This window comes from Branchiostoma lanceolatum, chromosome 12 (assembly GCF_035083965.1).
Source record: "Branchiostoma lanceolatum isolate klBraLanc5 chromosome 12, klBraLanc5.hap2, whole genome shotgun sequence".
In the NCBI taxonomy this organism is placed as follows: domain Eukaryota; kingdom Metazoa; phylum Chordata; class Leptocardii; order Amphioxiformes; family Branchiostomatidae; genus Branchiostoma; species Branchiostoma lanceolatum.
In genome coordinates this window covers 3,404,053-3,422,673 of record NC_089733.1, presented here as the reverse complement: position 1 = coordinate 3,422,673, position 18,621 = coordinate 3,404,053, and the positions used below count along the sequence as shown (strand labels likewise).

The 18,621-nt window shown below is 45.3% G+C and overlaps 2 protein-coding genes across 2 annotated transcripts; both read left to right on the top strand.

Moving 5' to 3' along the window:
* Positions 1 to 313: 313 nt before the first annotated feature.
* LOC136446177 (collectin-12-like) lies at positions 314 to 2,618 on the top strand. Its single transcript, XM_066444493.1, has 3 exons — positions 314 to 1,155; positions 1,444 to 1,836; positions 1,975 to 2,618. Exons 1-3 carry the CDS (start codon positions 531 to 533, stop codon positions 1,983 to 1,985), a joined length of 1,029 nt encoding a protein of 342 aa, XP_066300590.1. The 5' UTR covers positions 314 to 530; the 3' UTR covers positions 1,986 to 2,618.
* An 8,504-nt stretch (positions 2,619 to 11,122) lies between these two features.
* On the top strand, positions 11,123 to 13,540 carry LOC136446429 (collectin-12-like). Its single transcript, XM_066444785.1, has 4 exons — positions 11,123 to 11,597; positions 12,027 to 12,419; positions 12,612 to 12,774; positions 13,441 to 13,540. Exons 1-4 carry the CDS (start codon positions 11,123 to 11,125, stop codon positions 13,538 to 13,540), a joined length of 1,131 nt encoding a protein of 376 aa, XP_066300882.1.
* Positions 13,541 to 18,621: the final 5,081 nt, after the last annotated feature.

Below are 18,621 nucleotides of genomic sequence, written 5' to 3'. Positions count from 1 at the left end.
AGAATACGACGATATGATAGTACTGGAAAGTCCCTGTTGTCTTGTGCACTGTTTAGCCATCGTGATTTTCCTGTTTGTTGCTGCAGTCAAATTCTCTGTCACCAGTGAGATTGAAACGCTGCGAGCGCGTGTGCAGGAGCTGGAACGTAAGTAGTTCTAATATCACAGAATATCAACATTATATTTAATAGGGGATGTTGTAATCTGAAGACTGATTGTCTTCTAAAATATGGTATATTATCTAGTTTTTGCCAGCATTTTAAAATTCTTTTTTATTAATTAGAAGCACGATGCACAAAGACATGGAGATAGTGGCGCATCACTCAACTACAATAACTCACATGATTACAGGTCAACAGAAAAGCTATATAAGATTAGACGAAGACAAACTTAAGCGAATTTAAAAAAAAAATAAAATTAGATCAAAGTAATGTGATTAACAGAGTGATATACAGAGTAATAGAAGTGCAACAATAAATACAGCCACGCCACCCCTCAACCAACCCAGAAAAAGCACTTTTGAACTATCTATGAAGATTTGTGTCCTAAGCATGATTTCGAACCTGTATGGTATCGGAAGAACCTGTAGTTTTAAAATGTCTATCCAAGCAATTAGCAAATTTCTTGTGATATCATGGGCGGATGAGGCCCTATATGGGAAGGCTGAATTTGTCTATTCAGGAGACAAGGTGGGAGTCTCTGGGCCTCCCGGGCCACCTGGGCCTCCTGGACCTCCTGTAGAAAAGGGAACCATGGGGCCAGCTGGTCCTGTGTCTGCCGGGCCACCTGGGCCTCCGGGAGAGAAGGGGGCCACGGGGCCAGCTGGACCTGTGTCTGCCGGGCCTCCTGGGCCTCCGGGAGAAAAGGGGGCCACGGGGCCAGCTGGACCTGTGTCTGTCGGACCACCCGGACCTCCAGGAGAAAAGGGAGCCATGGGGCCAGCTGGCCCTGTGTCTGCCGGGCCACCCGGACCTCCGGGAGAAAAGGGGGCCACGGGGCCAGCTGGACCTGTGTCTGCCGGGCCTCCCGGAGAAAAAGGAGCCATGGGGCCACTTGGTCCAGTGGGGAAGGATGGGCTGATGGGACCCGTCGGGCCGCCCGGTCCAATAGGGATGTCCGTGTGTCCAAGCTCTACGGGGCCGACTGAACATGCAGGTGAGACACACATCTCATCACGTGCCGAAATTTGTTTGTTTTACTGTTCATTCCTTTACTTAAATTGATGAGACATGTTTTTATGTTTTTATGTATGGATTCAACTGTAAGTCTGTAAGTCTTCGAGGATAAGCACAGATGATGAAAAATCATATTAACTCAGTGCGTCCTCAAGGAGGTGATCTAATTTCCAATGGACGACAGAAAGCTACAAAAAATCAGTGCGGAAATTGGGTCCTTTCAATAATTTGTCTGTTTATTGTCTGTTAATGCAAATCTTCCTTACAGCATCCTGTCCAGGTGATTACACTATGTGGCATGGAATCTGCTACAAGGTCTTTACCGCAGACATGCCCTTCAGCGATGCGGCCGCGGTCTGTCGCCAAGACGGAGGCACCCTCGCCATGCCCCGAGACGCGGAGACCGACGCCTTCCTGGTCTCCTTGTACAGGTCCGAGAGCGACGATGGGCACTACTGGATCGGCCTGCACCGGCAGCGCAGTGAAGACAGCTTTGAGTGGGTTGACGGTTCTGCACTCGGTGACTACAGCTTCTGGGCTCTGGGAGCACCGAGTAGCCGTGGTGATTGCGTTGTTTACTCCCCGTCCCCGAAAGGCAATTGGCTCAACAATAGATGTGGTTTTCATAATAACTTCATCTGCCAACTGCAAGTCGCTCCAGGTACGTAATGTTAACCTGCCTTTTTTGGATATGGATTAATATATTTCGGCACGCTCAATCTGATTACGCTCATTAAGTCGCCATTGGTAACGATTTGAGAAACATTATTAGAAATACTGATGGTGTTTATCTGTTCAGCACGAGAATAAGCGGCAGACCAGGATGTCACCTCCACTCCACTGTTCACCGCGGTTCTCTGCCATCCGCTGTAAAACAACTCCAAGCTACAACTGGACAGCTGCAGTACCACCGACGGGCGCCAGGAAGCTGTTTGCGCTGTTATCATGAGCTTGAGGCAAGAATCTGACACAGGAAAACATTGATCAAAGGGTCTTGTTGAAGACACTTTAGTAACGAAATTATGTATAATACATGTCATAAAAGAACTGGAGCTTATACATATATCAAAAATATCAAACATATCAAATGAGCTTGTTATGATATCCGTAAGAGTTTTTATTTGGCAATTGTGGGCTTTGAATCTGATACGGGGCACAGAAGCTGCATGCTATGTAGAGGAAATGTTATGTTTGGAAACATGTAATTTATGTATGGTTTGTAGTAGTGGGTTCCAATCATAAAGAAACTTTTGAATCTGATCTGATGTAAGAGAAGCTGCAGGAAAAAGAAACGGAAACTTTGAATTAGAAGTGTGTATGTAATCTAACGAGGAAAATGCTCTACAGATGAATACTTAACGTTTCTGTATCTGTATCTTTATAGCCGGTTTGTAAAACGTTAACGGCCGTAGAAGCTAATAAAGACATTCGTTTGGATGAAAATTTGTTGTGCCTTAACTATTCCTATTGTGTAAGTGTATTATGCATTGTACTTAGTCAAACGCAAACAAAGTCTCTTTATTATCATTAATTTGTTCGCTTGAATACTGATGTTAATATTATTGCTGGGTTCTGCAGGTAGCCACTACCAGCAGCTGCTGCTACCTGGCCCGCTGATGTTATCCAATGTCTGTATAGTCAGTGCATATTAAGTGCAAAATTAACACCACATTTACTGAATATCTTAGGTAGGTTTTTCAATGGTAAACACAAAATGTTTTCCAAGGCCTAAGCGTGACGCATGTGGGCGTCACTGCTGCAAAGGCGTTAGCAGGTGGCAGAGGAGACTGCAATATCAAACTTTGTAATCAAAATCACGAGTTCTTAGGGACTTGCATACCTTGATGTGTGCCTCTTAGCTTCGATGGATTCCTCTGTCGCCCTAATATGTCTGCCATTGCAGAAAAACAGCACGCCATTTGCAACGCCTCATGTGCAATCAATTCTTTCATATAAAGGCAAATATGTACTTTTTAAGGCTAATCATGATCGACATTTTCTATATTCATGCCTCATAGACTGTGCAATAGTTGCCCGCCAGTTTAGTAAAAATGTCCGGGCAAGCAGAGCCTCTCCTAGCCCCTTCCAAACCAGCGGGCGGCAGACCCACCCACCCCTCCTGTCCATCAGTGTGGTTCAATGCCATTCGTAACCTCAGTTCTTTCATAAAAAGGCAGCTCATGCGAAGCTAGGTCTTTCGTTTAAAGGCAAATACGTATTTTGCAGACTAATTTTGATATAATGTTCTATATTCATACTTCTTTCACTGTTATCCGCACAGACTGTGCACCCGTTGCCTGCCAGCACCGTCCAAATGTCCGAGCAAACACAGTCTGTCTGGACCCCTCCCTCGGGCCCGGGCGGCGGCCAAACCAGCAGGCCGCTGCCCCGACTGCCTGTTGTCCGTCAACACAACGACGCTTCTGACAGGCGTCAGGAAGGGCTGGGGGCGTCAGACACGTACGAACAAGCCGAGAGAGTTTACTATACCATCAAGGACGAGGATCTCCCGCCGTCTTTACGTGGGGTGGGGCAGCAGCAAGCTGAGCGGAAGGAGTCACTGCCGCCCCAACCTCCTCCTGTCCATCGGGGTGGCTCACGCGGGCGTGTCCGCCATGGCAACGGCGCTTCTAACAAGCGACAGGAAGGGCAAGCGTCCTCACACACGTACAAAGAAGACGAGTCGGTGAAACGTTACGCAACGTACGCGTCTGCAGGTAGATAAGTCTTTTAGAATTTTTCTCTTTAGTATTTTTCCTATTACAAAAATTGGCATATATCTTACATGCAATTTGAAAACTATGTATGTGAAATTATATACAGTCAGTAGTGAACACAAACGTTCAGTTATAAAACACAAAAACAGCAATATTTTCATATTTTTTTATTGCAAATGTCACGATCTAAGGAAGGCTTATGATGGCTTAAGACAAAAAGGGAGTATGCGCGTGCCTGCAAAGCTGGTGTGTTAAGCCTAATGGCGGTTGTACCGGCTATAAAGATACAAATACAGATAGCTTAGTAGGAGAAAATGCATAGCTGTCAAACCGGTCAAACGGTTCTGCCCATTCGAGGATGGCGCCATCATGTCCATACGAAGTTCACGTATCTTTTTCATGACCAGAACAAGTTAATCATGACCAGAACAAAATAACTATTTCTAACAGACCGCGCGTACCCTGGTGGAGGAAGCGGCCGCCGTGCTCTCTGTAGCTTCATCCGCTCCCACCGCAGCTGCATGGTCGCCGGGATCGCTGCGCTGCTGAGCCTGGTCGCTGTGGGACTCGCCCCTCTGATGTTCATCAATAAGGAGGTAAACATTACAATGTCTAGAAAATCCCCCATCATTTTATCTTACACAGCAATTTCATTATTTTTTAAGTAAACATCAATATTTGTGAACCATCTTCTGTTGTTCGTTTTATTTTGACATTTGTCTTCCTGAACGCTCTGTAGGAAATATCGGAACTGGCTATCACGTTTGACGCCTTAAAGCGCGACCTGAACAACACATCCCAACTGTCCACAACTGTTGACGCCTTAAAGCGCGACCTGGACAACATATCTCAACTCTCCATCGCCTTGAAGCACGACCTGGACAACATATCCCAACTGTACACCACTGTTGACGCCTTGAAGCGCGACCTGGACAACATATTCCAACTGTCCACGACCGTTGACGCTTTGAAACGCGACCTGGACAACGAGCGGAACCGAACTGCTGCCTTGGAGCAGCGTCTTCACGAGATGAGCAAGATGCCAGGCAAGTTGGAATGAACTCAATTTCTTTTTAATTCAAAGGACGATCTTTCTTGGCATAGTTTGATAAGTTTGCTGGAGTTGCTCTGTTTTATGTGTGGGTTCAACAGTAAGTCTTCAAGGATAGAAACAGATTATGCACCATGATGTTCAGTTGGAAACTCTAAAAGGAAAGCAAGCAATAGATAATCAATACGGAAATTGTGGTCCTTCCAATATTTCCTGTGGTAACGCAAATCTTTCTTTCAGTATCTTGTCCTGAAGATTATACAATGTTCCGCGGAATCTGCTACAAGGCCTTCGACACACGTAAGACCTTCAGCGATGCGGCCGCGGCCTGTGGGGAAGACGGCGGCACCCTCGCCATGCCCCGAGACGCTGAGACCAACGTCTTTCTGAACACCCTGTTCACGCCCGGGAGCAAAGAATTGGCCTACTGGATCGGCCTGCACGATCAGCGCGAAATGGCAAGCTTTGAGTGGGTGGACGGTTATGCACGTGGTGACTACAACTCGTGGGCTTTGGGACAACCGGATGGCATCGGTCATTGTGTTTCATACTCCACATTACAAAAAGGCATGTGGTACACCGGGCGATGTAATAACAAGAACAACTTCATCTGCCAAGTCGCTCCAGGTACAACTCCAGGTGAACCTGTCTTTTTTTGGAAATGAATCCAATTTGCATGGAACAGCGTTAGTACTCATTCGACGCAATCACTTATTCATTTATTCACTCACTTACACACTCACTAATTCACTTACTCGCTCATTCATTCACTTACTTACTTAATCTTCTTCTGAGTATGAAACCATCATCGCTGTTTTGCTGTGAAACTCGCAAAGACACATCAGTCGAATCTTACCGATAGAAGTTTCGTTTATCTTTTCAGCACGAGGATAAGCGGAAGGCCGGATTCCCGCCACCACTGCTCATAGGTTCTCCGCCTGAAAACAACTCACAGCTTTGTAGCAATCTTATCAACAGAGAGTAGAAGTATGCCACCTTACTAAACACATGGTAATCGCGTAGAAGGATTTTTCAACACAAGGAACTTGTAGTTGGCGCAGTAGATCGGAACTATTGTCTAATTTCGGGTGGCAGAAACTTGTTTTCATCAATTATCAAAAAGGTCTGGTTGCAAAGGACCTCAGGTCAACTCAAGCATATGTCATACATATCTGGTTAAGTTTTTCTACTTTAACCACGTACAGTTAAAGTTATTTCTATCATTTCTTTTACAAACGTTTTAGATTTGATTATTCAATCTATACATACATACATACATACATGAATTAAGGTCATATCATTGTGTGATTCGTGGATTTGAGCTTCAATGATAAGATTTGATTCAGTTTTGAATCTACAGAACATTTACTATTTGTTTGTTTATCTGTGTATTTGTATGCTGACAAACACATGTTCCAAAAGTCATGCAAAATTGAAACTTATTGAAAGGGTCTATATGAATCTAAATGTTATATCTATTATTATTGCAATATTTGTTAGAGCACTGATGAGTGGTTCTTAGCAATGGGCTGAAAACACTTAAACAGGCACTTGTCACCCCATTCAAAAGCTGTATGTAGAAAAATCGTCTGGTAAGAAGCATGTAACTTATATAAAGATACAAGCTAATGTTTATGGCATGCCTGTGCAAACGACTTAGAGGACAATTAATTTGTGTTTTGCTGAAAATTTGTTGCGGCCTTCACTATTTCTATAAGTATTAGTATCAATGTTCTTGATGATTTTTTCGTCTGAATAATAATGACCGCACTATTGACGGGTTCTGTTGGCAGCCGCTACCAGCTGCAGCTGGTTTACTTATGTTATGCATTGTCAACACTCATCAGATACAAATGCAAAGTTAACAAGTTGTTTTAAAAAACAGCAAATTTCTTTAGTATCTTTACTAGCATACCTTTATTCTGACAACTCCAATCTTGAATACGAAGTCCAAGAATGTCGCCGCCTCCCGTTTGAACACGCCATCTACAGGCCCATGTCTGAAATGCACCATAGAAGCACTATCTGATGTCGATCATGTTGGAGAAAGAGTATTTTCTTGAGGTTCAAACTCCCTGCAAGTCTTTTGAACATGTCCAAGCTAGCAGTATATGCCTTTTTAGGCTGTTTTCGAAACCTTCTTTTCAATATCTATGGAAAAAAACGGATGACATGTTCACATAATTTGTCTCGATGTGGGCGGTGTTTGTTACCCTGCCTACAAGAATTGCTTCCATCTTTGGTTTCTGATGTTGTGATGTAAGGCTTCATATTTCGTTGAGTCTGGGACTACTCGGTAGTCAACAAGCGCCTTGCCAGGTGCAGGACGTGTTTTTGCTGTGCAGAAACCTGACAAGTGGCATCATGTCGGGAGGGCAGCAACAGTCCCAGACTGGTGACACAGGTACTGGTATGTCTTGTGATTTTCTCAAAATGTTTTTTTTTTTTTCATTTCTTGTTTGAACCATACAAGTCAGCCCAATAGTTACAAGCTTGCTTCTCTATCGTACTGAACATTGATTAAACCAGTTTATTACATCTACTCCTACCACTACTACTACATTAACTATAAATGCTACTACTACTACATTAACTACTACATTAACTACCACTACTACTACATTAACTATAAATGCTATCGGCCGAGGATATATAATCTTCATCAACATCCTTTATCAAACGATATTCTGCAAAATGTAGACAGATTTGAAATGAAGAGATTATATTAAAAAGATGATTCGTGGCTGTTGATAGTATATATCGATTCCCTTTTAAGTCTCACAGTCGTTTATGCTTTATCTTTTGCTGATTCGTTTCCAATTCTGTTGTCGTTGTGACACTCGGATTACTCGCCCTAGGATTTCTACAGATGACTATATAGTTACATTTTTGTTATTTTCCATTAGGAACCACACCCATACAGGAGCCTCAGACTGATTGGCAGGCACGTGCTCACATGGCTGCGAGGATACCCAACCCTATGTACGCCTCCAGATCAGGTAAAACGTTTTCAAGTCCGCTTATGGCGCCCTGTTATTATCTTGCTTCGTTGTTCTCGCTTTGGATATAAGTCGAATATTTTCCTTAGAAACCTGTTTAAATACATAGCGTCGGTCCCATCTTAAACCTGAACGCGCCTTCAACAAAATTTACAGTATACGGTGTCTTGGAAGTCTTGTATCATGTCCGTAAATGGTCTCTTTCCATCTTTTACAAATGTCAACGGGCAGAATATACACTTTTGTCATTTTCAACAAAACCGATGTTGATTTGTTGTAAAATGCAGCAATATTTACATGTTTTATACTTTGTATTGTATGAATTATGCGGTAATTTTTGCAATTTTTCTTCAGGCACCATGGACGAGATGTACGCCTCAAGAGCAGGTACAACGTTTTCGAAACCGCTTTCGATGTCCTGTTTTTATCTTCCTTTGTCTATGTAATCTTAAGTCCGAATACGCAAGGAACAAGATGTGCCGTATACACTGGTCTGAAAGTGATCTATCTATCTAAGGTTCATGTTGTGCATTATTTCCATGACGTTCTATTTTGTATTAATGGCAATGGACATTGAATACATTTTACCCCAAAACGAAACCTTTAAAGTGATTTTGATCTATGGAAAAATCTAGCAATATCTAAGTATTATATGCTTCAAAAGCAGCCGCCCAAAATAAGACGAAATGCGCCAGCCGATGCAGGAAGCTGTGGCAAATCTCGAGCCCTTTGGTCATAGTGGTCATCGCTGTTCTATCCTCCTACTTTGCAGGTCAGCTTTATTTTGTCCCTTTTGAACTTGGCTTCGTACGTGATGCTTGTAATATTCTGTTGACAAGACAGTATTATACAGAAATTTGACGTGATTTTTGTTGTTGTTGCTACAGTCAGATTCACTATTTTCGAGGAGGTGCAAGCACGTTTCAAGGAGCTGGAGCGTACGTACCATTTACTAGTACTTTACGATAATGTCACTTCTGAGAGAAGGTTTAATGCCTTCGTCAAGAAGCTTTTTGTAGCGTTTGTAACTGTTTGGGGCTAATGAACAGCATAATCAAAATAAGTTATAGATGAATTAAAAGTGAGGTTTGTAAGTGGTTAGGTCTTGTTTAATTTTCTGGAAGGACCGATGACTAGACACATAATACAGGTTCAATTTTTGTGACGGAAGCTGCATTTTGGCAATTTTTTCCAAGTTAAGGACCGCAGATATTTATCACCCAAATAAAAATATGGAGGACCTTGTTTCTGGTGTGTCCATGTGTGTATCTGTCTGTGTTTCAGCATTGTCAGCATGACTTAAGTCGCTCCTGATGGATTGTGATGATATTTGATATGTGGGTAGGTGTTCCGCAGACAAAGGTCATGGTCAATTATATAATTATGAGCTACCTGCAGTCTGAACTTAGTACTGCAGCAGAAATTCCGGTTTTGGCATCTTTTGTCCCGAACGTGCTATGGTCTTGATATTTAAGTGTCAGATAGCTGTTGATGGTGAAAAAAAGTGGTGTAGAATTGGGTCCCTGTACCGTCACATACCATGCCTGTCACATTCTATGCTTTCCCAGGCACAGAACGTGACACAGCCCGACCGTCACAGACTGTGCCCGGAAGTGCTGTCAATCACTGTGACTGACGGGGCATTGATGCCCGCGTTTCCATATAAGGCAGCGTGTTTTTGTTTACCGCAGTCCCCCCCCCCCCGTCACTTGTTTTTTGGGGCGCTGAGGTAAGGAGAAACAGCGTAATTCTCGCTCTGTAAAATAATTGAATAACTTAGACCTAGAATTGAAGTGGCACAAAAAGACAGTGTCTATAACAGATGCTAAAAAAAAAAAACAATTTGTAAGACTAAATATATTCTATCCAGGGAAACCAGATCTAGACTAGGATCGGGCCACTTGCCGATTACTTCGACGTCCCGAGGCAGTCAGCTCGCCCGATCTAAATCAATGCTACGGGAAGTTGTAGCCCCGGGCACTGTCCAGGCACGGTTCGTGACAGTGCCGGAGTGTCACAAACTGTGCTTTTGCCCCAGGCACGGTTTGTGACACTCAGGCACTGTCACAATCCGAGCCGGGGCACAGTTTGTGACAGTGCCCGAGTGTCACAAACCGTGCCTGGGGCAAAAGCACGGTTTGTGATACTCCGGCACTGTCACGAACCGTGCCTCAGGACACAGTCGTGAATGGCAGGGTTCGGGACGAATTTCTGTTGTAGAAATTCGTGATGAGACGTCCGTCTGTTTGTGCCACATCAACTCTAAGTCCAAATCATCCAAGACAAGCGCGAAATGTATTTCAATGAGCGAGAATTACGCTGATTCTTTCTCATCCTAGCGCCCCGAAAAAAACAAAGATGGCGGGCTGCAGGGAAAAAAACGCGTTGGGCAGACTCCTCCCCCTCAAAACACTAAGCTCCGCCCAAAAGCACAGTATGGGATAAGACCCCCTGTGTGTCACGAACTGTGCTCGGTTGGGCACCATTCGTGACGGTGTCCGAGTGTCACAAACCGTGCTTTTGTCCCAGGCACGGTTTGTGACACGCGGGCACTGTCACAAACCGTGCCTAGGCACCAAACGTGACAAAGCACCAAACGTGACGCAACAGTCCCCAACAAGCTTGCTCTGAAGCCGCAGGGGCATTTTCGTTAAAATCTTTTACGGGGTGACTGAACTAAGGATTGGTGAATATCTAAGATATTCAGTATGTATGTAGCTTAGACAGAATAATCTAAGTGTAGTTAACCATGCATAAATGATGTAAATGGGGATGTCAATTGCAGGATTACATTATTTGGAGGTATGTGCCTAATTCAAAGGTCATATAAATGTATGATATGACTGTTTGGACTGCGAATCGACAGCTGCTATGTCTGTTTATACTGAGAAGGTTGATTCTATCATTTCAGAAGACAAAACTCGGGAGTTCGGGCTTCCTGGGCCTCCCAAGGAAAAGGTAGTCACGGGCCCAGCTGGACCTCCGGGAGAGAAGGGAGCCATGGGACCAGCTGGTCCTGTGTCTGCCGGGCCACCTGGGCCTCCAGGAGAAAAGGGAGCCATGGGGCCAGCTGGTCCTGTGTCTGCCGGGCCACCTGGACCTCCGGGAGAAAAGGGAGCCATGGGGCCAGCTGGTCCTGTGTCTGCCGGGCCACCTGGACCTCCGGGAGAAAAGGGAGCCATGGGGCCAGCTGGTCCTTTGTCTGCCGGGCCACCTGGGCCTGCGGGAGAAAAGAGAGACATGGGGCCAGCTGGTCCTGTGTCTGCCGGGCCACCTGGACCTCCAGGAGAAAAGGGAGCCATGGGGCCCGTTGGCCCTGTGTCTGCCGGGTTTCCTGGACCTCCGGGAGAAAAGGGAGCCATGGGGCCGGTTGGCCCTGTATCTGCCGGGTTTCCTGGACCTCCCGGAGAAAAGGGCGCCATGGGACCAGCTGGTCCTGTGTCGGGCGGGCCTCCTGGTCCTCCCGGAGAAAAGGGGCCCATGGGGCCGGCTGGTCCTATGGGAAAGGACGGGCCGCCAGGAGCAGTTGGGCTGATTGGACCCGTCGGGCCGCCCGGTCCAGTTGGATCCCGAGGGCTGATGGGACCCGTCGGGCCGCCCGGTCCAACAAGGATGTCCGAGTGTCCAAGCCCTCCCGGACCGGCTGAACATGCAGGTGAGGCACACATTCCATCACATACCGAAAGCTTGTTGCGTAATTCTTTGTCATTCTAATTTTCTTTACCTTCAATCATAATTTTCGTATTTTTTTTTCGTTTTAGCTGTGTGGCCGTTGGGGTACAAATACTTCGGGATGGATACAGATGACATAAAATATTCCAATTATAGAAATCATCGACTACACATAAATTCATGAATATCTTTTAATGGAAGTTGATTGGGTTCTTCCATTGTCCTTTTTTAAAAATGATATCTGTCTTATAGCAACCTTTCCCGAAAATTATACCATGTGCCGTAGAATCAGCTGTAAATAGACACAGAAATCGATATACAGATTCTAATTGAAGATGAGCAGTGAATAGTCGGCGCGAACATTCCGGCGCGAACATTCCTGTACTCCAATATTTCCTATGACTTCTTACAGGACCTTGTCCTGGTGGTTACTCCATGTGGCACGGAATCTGCTACAAGGCCTTCCCCACACGTAAGACCGCCAGCAATGCGGCCGCGGCCTGTCGTGAAGACGGTGGCACCCTCGCCATGCCCCGGGACGCTGAGACCAACGCCTTCCTGACCTCCTTGTATACGCCCGTGATCATGAGTGACCAGATGGGCTACCTGTTCGGCCTGCGCCGTCAGCGCAGAGAAGGAAGGTTTGAGTGGGTGGACGGTTCTGCACTTGGTGACTACAACTCGTGGGGTCCGGGAGAACCGAAGGGCATCGGCAATTGCGTTTCTTACTCGTTATTGTGGAAAGGGAAGTGGATCAATTGGATGTGCGGTATCAGGTTGAACTTCATCTGCCAAGTCGCTCTAGGTACGTCACTTAAACCTGCCTTTGAAAAATGGATGGAACATAATCATGTAATGTCAGGTTCCCCCGCTAGGGTTATTCGGTCTCCTCACCAGGTCCTTCTTGTCCAGAGATACCATGTATGTCGGAATTTTCCCGCCTTTCTTTTCTCGGCTGAATCGATATCGTGCATTACGGTTTAAACCCCTCCCGAAGATCATCATCTGAACTGTCCCTTCCTGATGCCCACCCGACTCCCCACCAACGTTGGTCGGTCCCCCCGTCCTGCCCGCAGAGTGGCCCAGTCCTTCCCATCTGACGGCCGGGCGGTAACACAGGTGGGACCCCTCCTCAGACACACCGTCTTAAAGACGCTCAGGTGCGGCGCGGCAAGACGTCTTCGATGAACATCTCAAGGGCGAACCTGCCTGCGTAAGTGCGTGCAGTCCTTGAGAAGCAGCAAACGAAAGGTAAGACCCGGTGTTTCTGTGCATTCTGTACTCGCCATGAGGCTTGCAGGCCACATAAGAATAACAACTCTATCTTCTTGTTATGTCGTCTGTTTCCTAATCCCTTGGTTGTTGTTGTTGTTGTTGCTGTTGTTGCTGAACCGTTGTAGTGCCTAGTGCGCACAGGGCAGCAGGTTTCCTTGCTGTTTCAGTAGCAGGGATTTTTGTACAGGGAGTTCTTGTTACCCCCTCCCCTTTAACGTGCTAGAGGCACCTCCACTTTACGTCCCTTTCGAAAGACGGGTGCAGCCCCAACCGGGACGCTCTTCCCAGGATTTGAACGGGGTCTCCATCTACAAGTTACCAAGTATTTGGAACGAGGAGCCCAACTGTGAGGCTGCTATCAGCCGAGCTACAGGGACATGTGCCCTTTGCTCATTCCCGGGTGGTTCATAAGGCCACCTGAAACATAGTCAGGAATTACTTGCGTCTTGAATGACCAAAATTTAGACGCGTCAAGAAAACTTTTATCCTACCGAATCCTCTCCGTCGCACTTTCGATGCTCTGTTTGCTTTGCTTTGTTTGTTTGTTTTAGATGGCGAGACCTGTACACCACCCTGAGATATCACATATCGGGGCGCACTCTTACCCTTCTCGATACGCGTGCTGGGATCTTTAACCCGCTTAAGATGTGACTCTCCTCAAGCAGGAACTCGTGGTTTTACACCGCCAAAGGATAGAAAAGTTTGAATTTCAGGTTGAAAGATGTATGTATGTAAAGTTACATATACATGTCTATGTCTATAGAAATCAGAAAAGTACATGTTTAACATGTTTTTAATTAACATAATGATATATTTTGTATATAGAGCCTAGACGACCATCTGTGCCGGCCATTACCTTTGCATCTATGCCATGCATCTCTATAGACCTATCTCGCATTTGTAAAATATTTTAAACGAATGAATTTAAGAAGAGATACATAACAATTCATCCTACCGTCTCGGAGCTAATTTGTAATTCCTTAGTTGTTCCTTAAAGACGTTTTCTTCACACCAAGTTCTTATCTGCAACGTGCGCAGATGACCTTCGCAACCCTTCCGCAATCCTGACTGACGGCTGGGTGCAAAATCCGCATATAAACACAATCCTACAAACGCAACATATAAACACAAACCTACAAACGCAACATATAAACACAAACCTACAAACTCCGCATATAAACACAAACCTACAAACTCCGCATATAAACACAATCCAACAAACTCCGCATATAAGCACAATCCTACAAACTCCGCATATAAACACAATCCTACAAACTATAAATGGAATGCAACATGTTGCTTTCTTTATCACCCGAGGTCCCAGCACGACCTCGGGTCGGAGCGCCCGGAGGCAGACATACGTTCGATATAAAATACAGTCAAACCTATACTAATGGCCACCTTTGGCATGATAAGTTTCCACTCCGAAGCATCACCTGTCTATGATAAACACCTTCGCTAAGTCCCGCGGGTGGTCGCCATGCGCACGTTTGGCTGTAGCCCATAATGAACCCTTCTATCTTGTTTTTACATCGCATCATACGGCTACTGGCATTGATCACGACATAAAGGGACTGGCTACCAGAACTGGAGGAAAGCTCCGCGTCTGCACCTGTCAGCACCAGCGCGTGGGCAGCCGAGGATCGATACGGGAAGTGAAAGTGATCGATATGGAACGAGAAAGTGATCGATATACTAGAAGGACGGTCTGCAGCACCCTTAACCCCGTTCTTGAGGATTGTCTGCATGTGTTTGAAAGTCGGTGCATGCAGTGCCCGAAGGCGTTCGTTTCTGTTCGTGGGGGAAATTAAGTTAACTACTCTAATGGGAGAACAAGACAATCAGAAGAGATGTAAGATTTCTCAAAGAAACACACTCAGGCACACAAACAGACAGACACACACGCACACGCACGCACACACACACACACACACACACACACACACACACACACACACACACACACACATACTCACACAGTGTACACACACACTAAAAGAGAGACAGACAGACAGACAGACAGACAGGCCGAAACCAGTCCGTCACTCCCTCGACTATATGATAAAATCCGGAACAGCCGAACGAAACGTCGCCAAATCCGGTAACAAATGTTCCCCGTCAGCGGGGGGATCAGCCACCAGGTCTGGAACCACAGGATGAGCTCAACTTGGAGATAACTTTTAACTCGTACACAGCAGTTTAACACGAGAGACAGTACACCAGGACAGCAAGCTTCCGTAAAGCAGCGTGCCTGCCACGGAAAGAGGATGAACTTCGCCAAGAGAAAACCTGTCCATATAAATCAGTTTGGCACGAAATAAAGAACGCGTCGTGGGTGGGGAATCTGGGGATGTACGATCTAAGTCTGGAAAAAACGAGCTTATACAAATCAGATTAGAACCAGATAAACAGCACCGAAAACGCAATGGTCCGTGAGGCAGCCAATCTTCCGTTATAAAAGAGGAAATATCGGTGTATGCTGGAGAAAACTGGCTCATAAAAGTCAGTTCAGCACGAGGCTACTAGTGCAACTCCAGATAACGAGGCGCAGTTTCCGCTGTAAGGTGCAAAATGTGTGCTCGGCGCAGAAATGGCTAGTTCATGTCGAGACACACCGCGACAACAAACGACAAACCTAGTACATAAAACCCAAACTACAGCCATATCCTGTTGTAAGTACAGAGTTAGAGTTACGACAACATGTTCACCAATAGATGTAAGTACGGTGTCGTGCCATCTATAGTATAATACACACATCCATTCTCAGGCCTGCAAAACGGGGGCCATTTTCCTGGCTGCAAGGCGCGTTTATCTACTGGTATAATCTGGCCTCAGCCTCACACGATCTGTCCTGTATGGGTCGCGTTTATAACGGTTTTCCGGCACGGACGGCCGCGTGACTTTTGCCACGTTAAACGGATGTCGTGCTGGATTGCGCCATATTGCTACAGATGTTCGCAAAGTGGCTCAATTTGTCGTGTGTTATTCACATTTTTTTTAGTTTAGGGCCCCCACACACTTTTTTATATTCATGTGCGCATGAGTTGCGTATTAACATTTTTTTGTTGCTTAAGGTAAATTGAGAGAAGAAGTTGTTTCCACGCACCGTTGTGCAGCCTGTTTATCGAAAAAGTGTTAATACTCCACTCATGCGGACTTGCATATACGCATAAGTGCATCAAATTTCAAGAGACTGGATGCCACCAGCAAATTTGAATGTATCTTTAGATGTGACAACTTTCGTCATGCCAAAATAGGTAGATTCATAGAAGATAGTTTTGTCATTAGAAAAGACACGGAAACCCTCAGTTAGCCCCAACTGACTGTATCAAGATATTTCAGATTTACATATGTTAGCGTTTATTGCTTTGTAGAACTTTAGATTTTTTTAAAAATCTTTATTTCGTAGTTTGTGTTTGACCGTACGAATTTCCCTGTATTTTCTGTTGCTTCAGTTAATCTTTTATCTATCTATACGCATCTGGAAATCAGCCGATTTGATATATGTATCATGTTGTTTAGTAAGTAGAAGTTTTAGATTTATTTTGCATATCTATTTCGTAGTTTGTAGTTGGCCATAAATAATTTAATTTTAGTTTTTGCTACGTCAGAAATTCCTTGTAGTTTCTATCCATACAGGTCTGTAGTCAGCATTACAGCTGGGCGTTATGGAGTCCGTTCAAATTAGCTCCCCGGGGATCGCGCATCCTTAACCCCGTACCGAACTCCGCGGACATTCTTTACTTCACGTTTGAAGTGTAGCTGGGATGAAGGGCAGGGAGTGAGCTCCCGTCGGCAGGCTGTTTGTTATCAGTATTATACCAGAACGGCTGGTTCAGTGGTTAGGAACTCTGCTGTGCGACCAAAAGGTTGGGGCTGTTGTCCTGTGCGCCTGTAGAAACCGCAGGAGTCAATCGGGCGGATCGTTGTCAGTATTTGTCCAGTGTTCATCATATCTTCGGGTACGAACAGTGTATGTATGTGTGTGAGTGTGTGTGTGTGGGGGGGGGGGGTGTCTCGCGTCTGTAAGCTACATCTGCAATCGTTTTGCAGCCTAACTAGTGTAAGATTTAAATCTCTGCGTATAGACGATGTCGATGATCATGACATTATTTGTCAGAGCGGGGGAAATTATATATATATATATATATATGTCAATTGTAAACGGCAAAACCTGCAGTTTTGCATCTTGTATTAAGTTCACAACTTTGTTTGGATACAAATACTTCAAAAACTATTTGGGGAATTTTGTGTGATTAGGCATGGCGAGAACTCGATCGTGCCGTCCCTAATCTCCCCACACGTCCGTCTGTACATTGATCGGACCGCTTGTAGAGTGCCTTATCCAGCGGCCACATCGCTGACTCCACCTCCTCGGGGCTTAAGCATGTCCAAAGGGCAGCGGGTTCCCAGACTCTCGCTCGTCTACTCATTCATGTATTCGTTCTAAATCCCGGAGCTCACCCAGGTGTGCTATTAACGACCGGAAGGTGATATAAACGAGTAATACGTAAATAGGGTGATGCATAGCCTGGTCCCAGTCTCTAGGGTCGGCTAAGTGGTGTTTCTGATGGCCTTTCTACCTCTGGCTGCCATCCTACTTCCGATATACCCTACTTCCGCTGCCATCCTACTTTGCCGCCGACCCTAGGTGGGAAGCTAATTAATCCAAGGCCGTAAACAACACCCCGAGCGGGCTAAGTTGTCTGGGCGGGTGGGGGTCACTCACAGTGCCGTAGAGATATCGGGGAGCCACCGAGGGTATGGATTCCAGGCTACATAAGACACTTTTATCCATTTTCTTCCAATAAACTCCACAACAAAAACCTACAAAATCTATATCTAACATTTAAGTATAGAAGAACGAACTATTATTTTTATACTGTTGTCAAACAATATTTCTTAACCTGTTATAAAAGCGCAACTCCCGACGCATTACGGATAAGGATGCCTGATATCTTCCCGCGTCATCCGCTATGCCTCCGGAATCGGGTTGGTTCTGTGTCCTTTCCCCGACTTCACCACGCCACAGAAACTTGCAATGAGACGGCTTATGATGTAGAAATTTAGGATGCTCAACCTCCCTGCCAAGTTGGCTTATACATAAAGCGCTTCAGATTAGTAGTGAATCTGTACTGTCAGAAGAATATCATAGTAGTCTAAACGAAACAGGAGATTCGCCAAAAAAGCAATTACTCAAATAACTGGATATGATTTTGGAAACGGTCAGACGTTTCAAGTAGCATCCACTACTTTTCGTCAGTGACTGTGAGCAAGATCAGTTGAACAGCAGGTTTATAACCACGAACTATTAATTGATATGCAAATTAGGGGAAGAAAAATTTTTGGAGATTTCAGGAGATTGTATCCAAAATATTTGCGTTGCGTTCGACTTTTCTTAATAAAACACTATCAAACCTACCCAGAGAATCGGTAGCTCATAAGTTCATGAATGTTGTCAAACTTAAGAAGACAATTCGGAGTAATCCTAGGATCGTTTCATCGCGATAAGTATGACCTGCATGCCCGTAGCCAGGATTTTGATTGGGGGGGGGGGGGTCTTTTTAATGTTTAAGGGACCAGCAAGCGCCGTAGGCGCGAGACGAGCGCCGCAGGCGCGAGCTTCCTAGGGGGGTCCAGAGGTATGCCCCCCGTAAAATTTTAAAAATTGAACCTTCTGATATGGCATTTCCTGTGTTTTTGAGAGGATTTCAAAGAAAGAAATCAGAGAC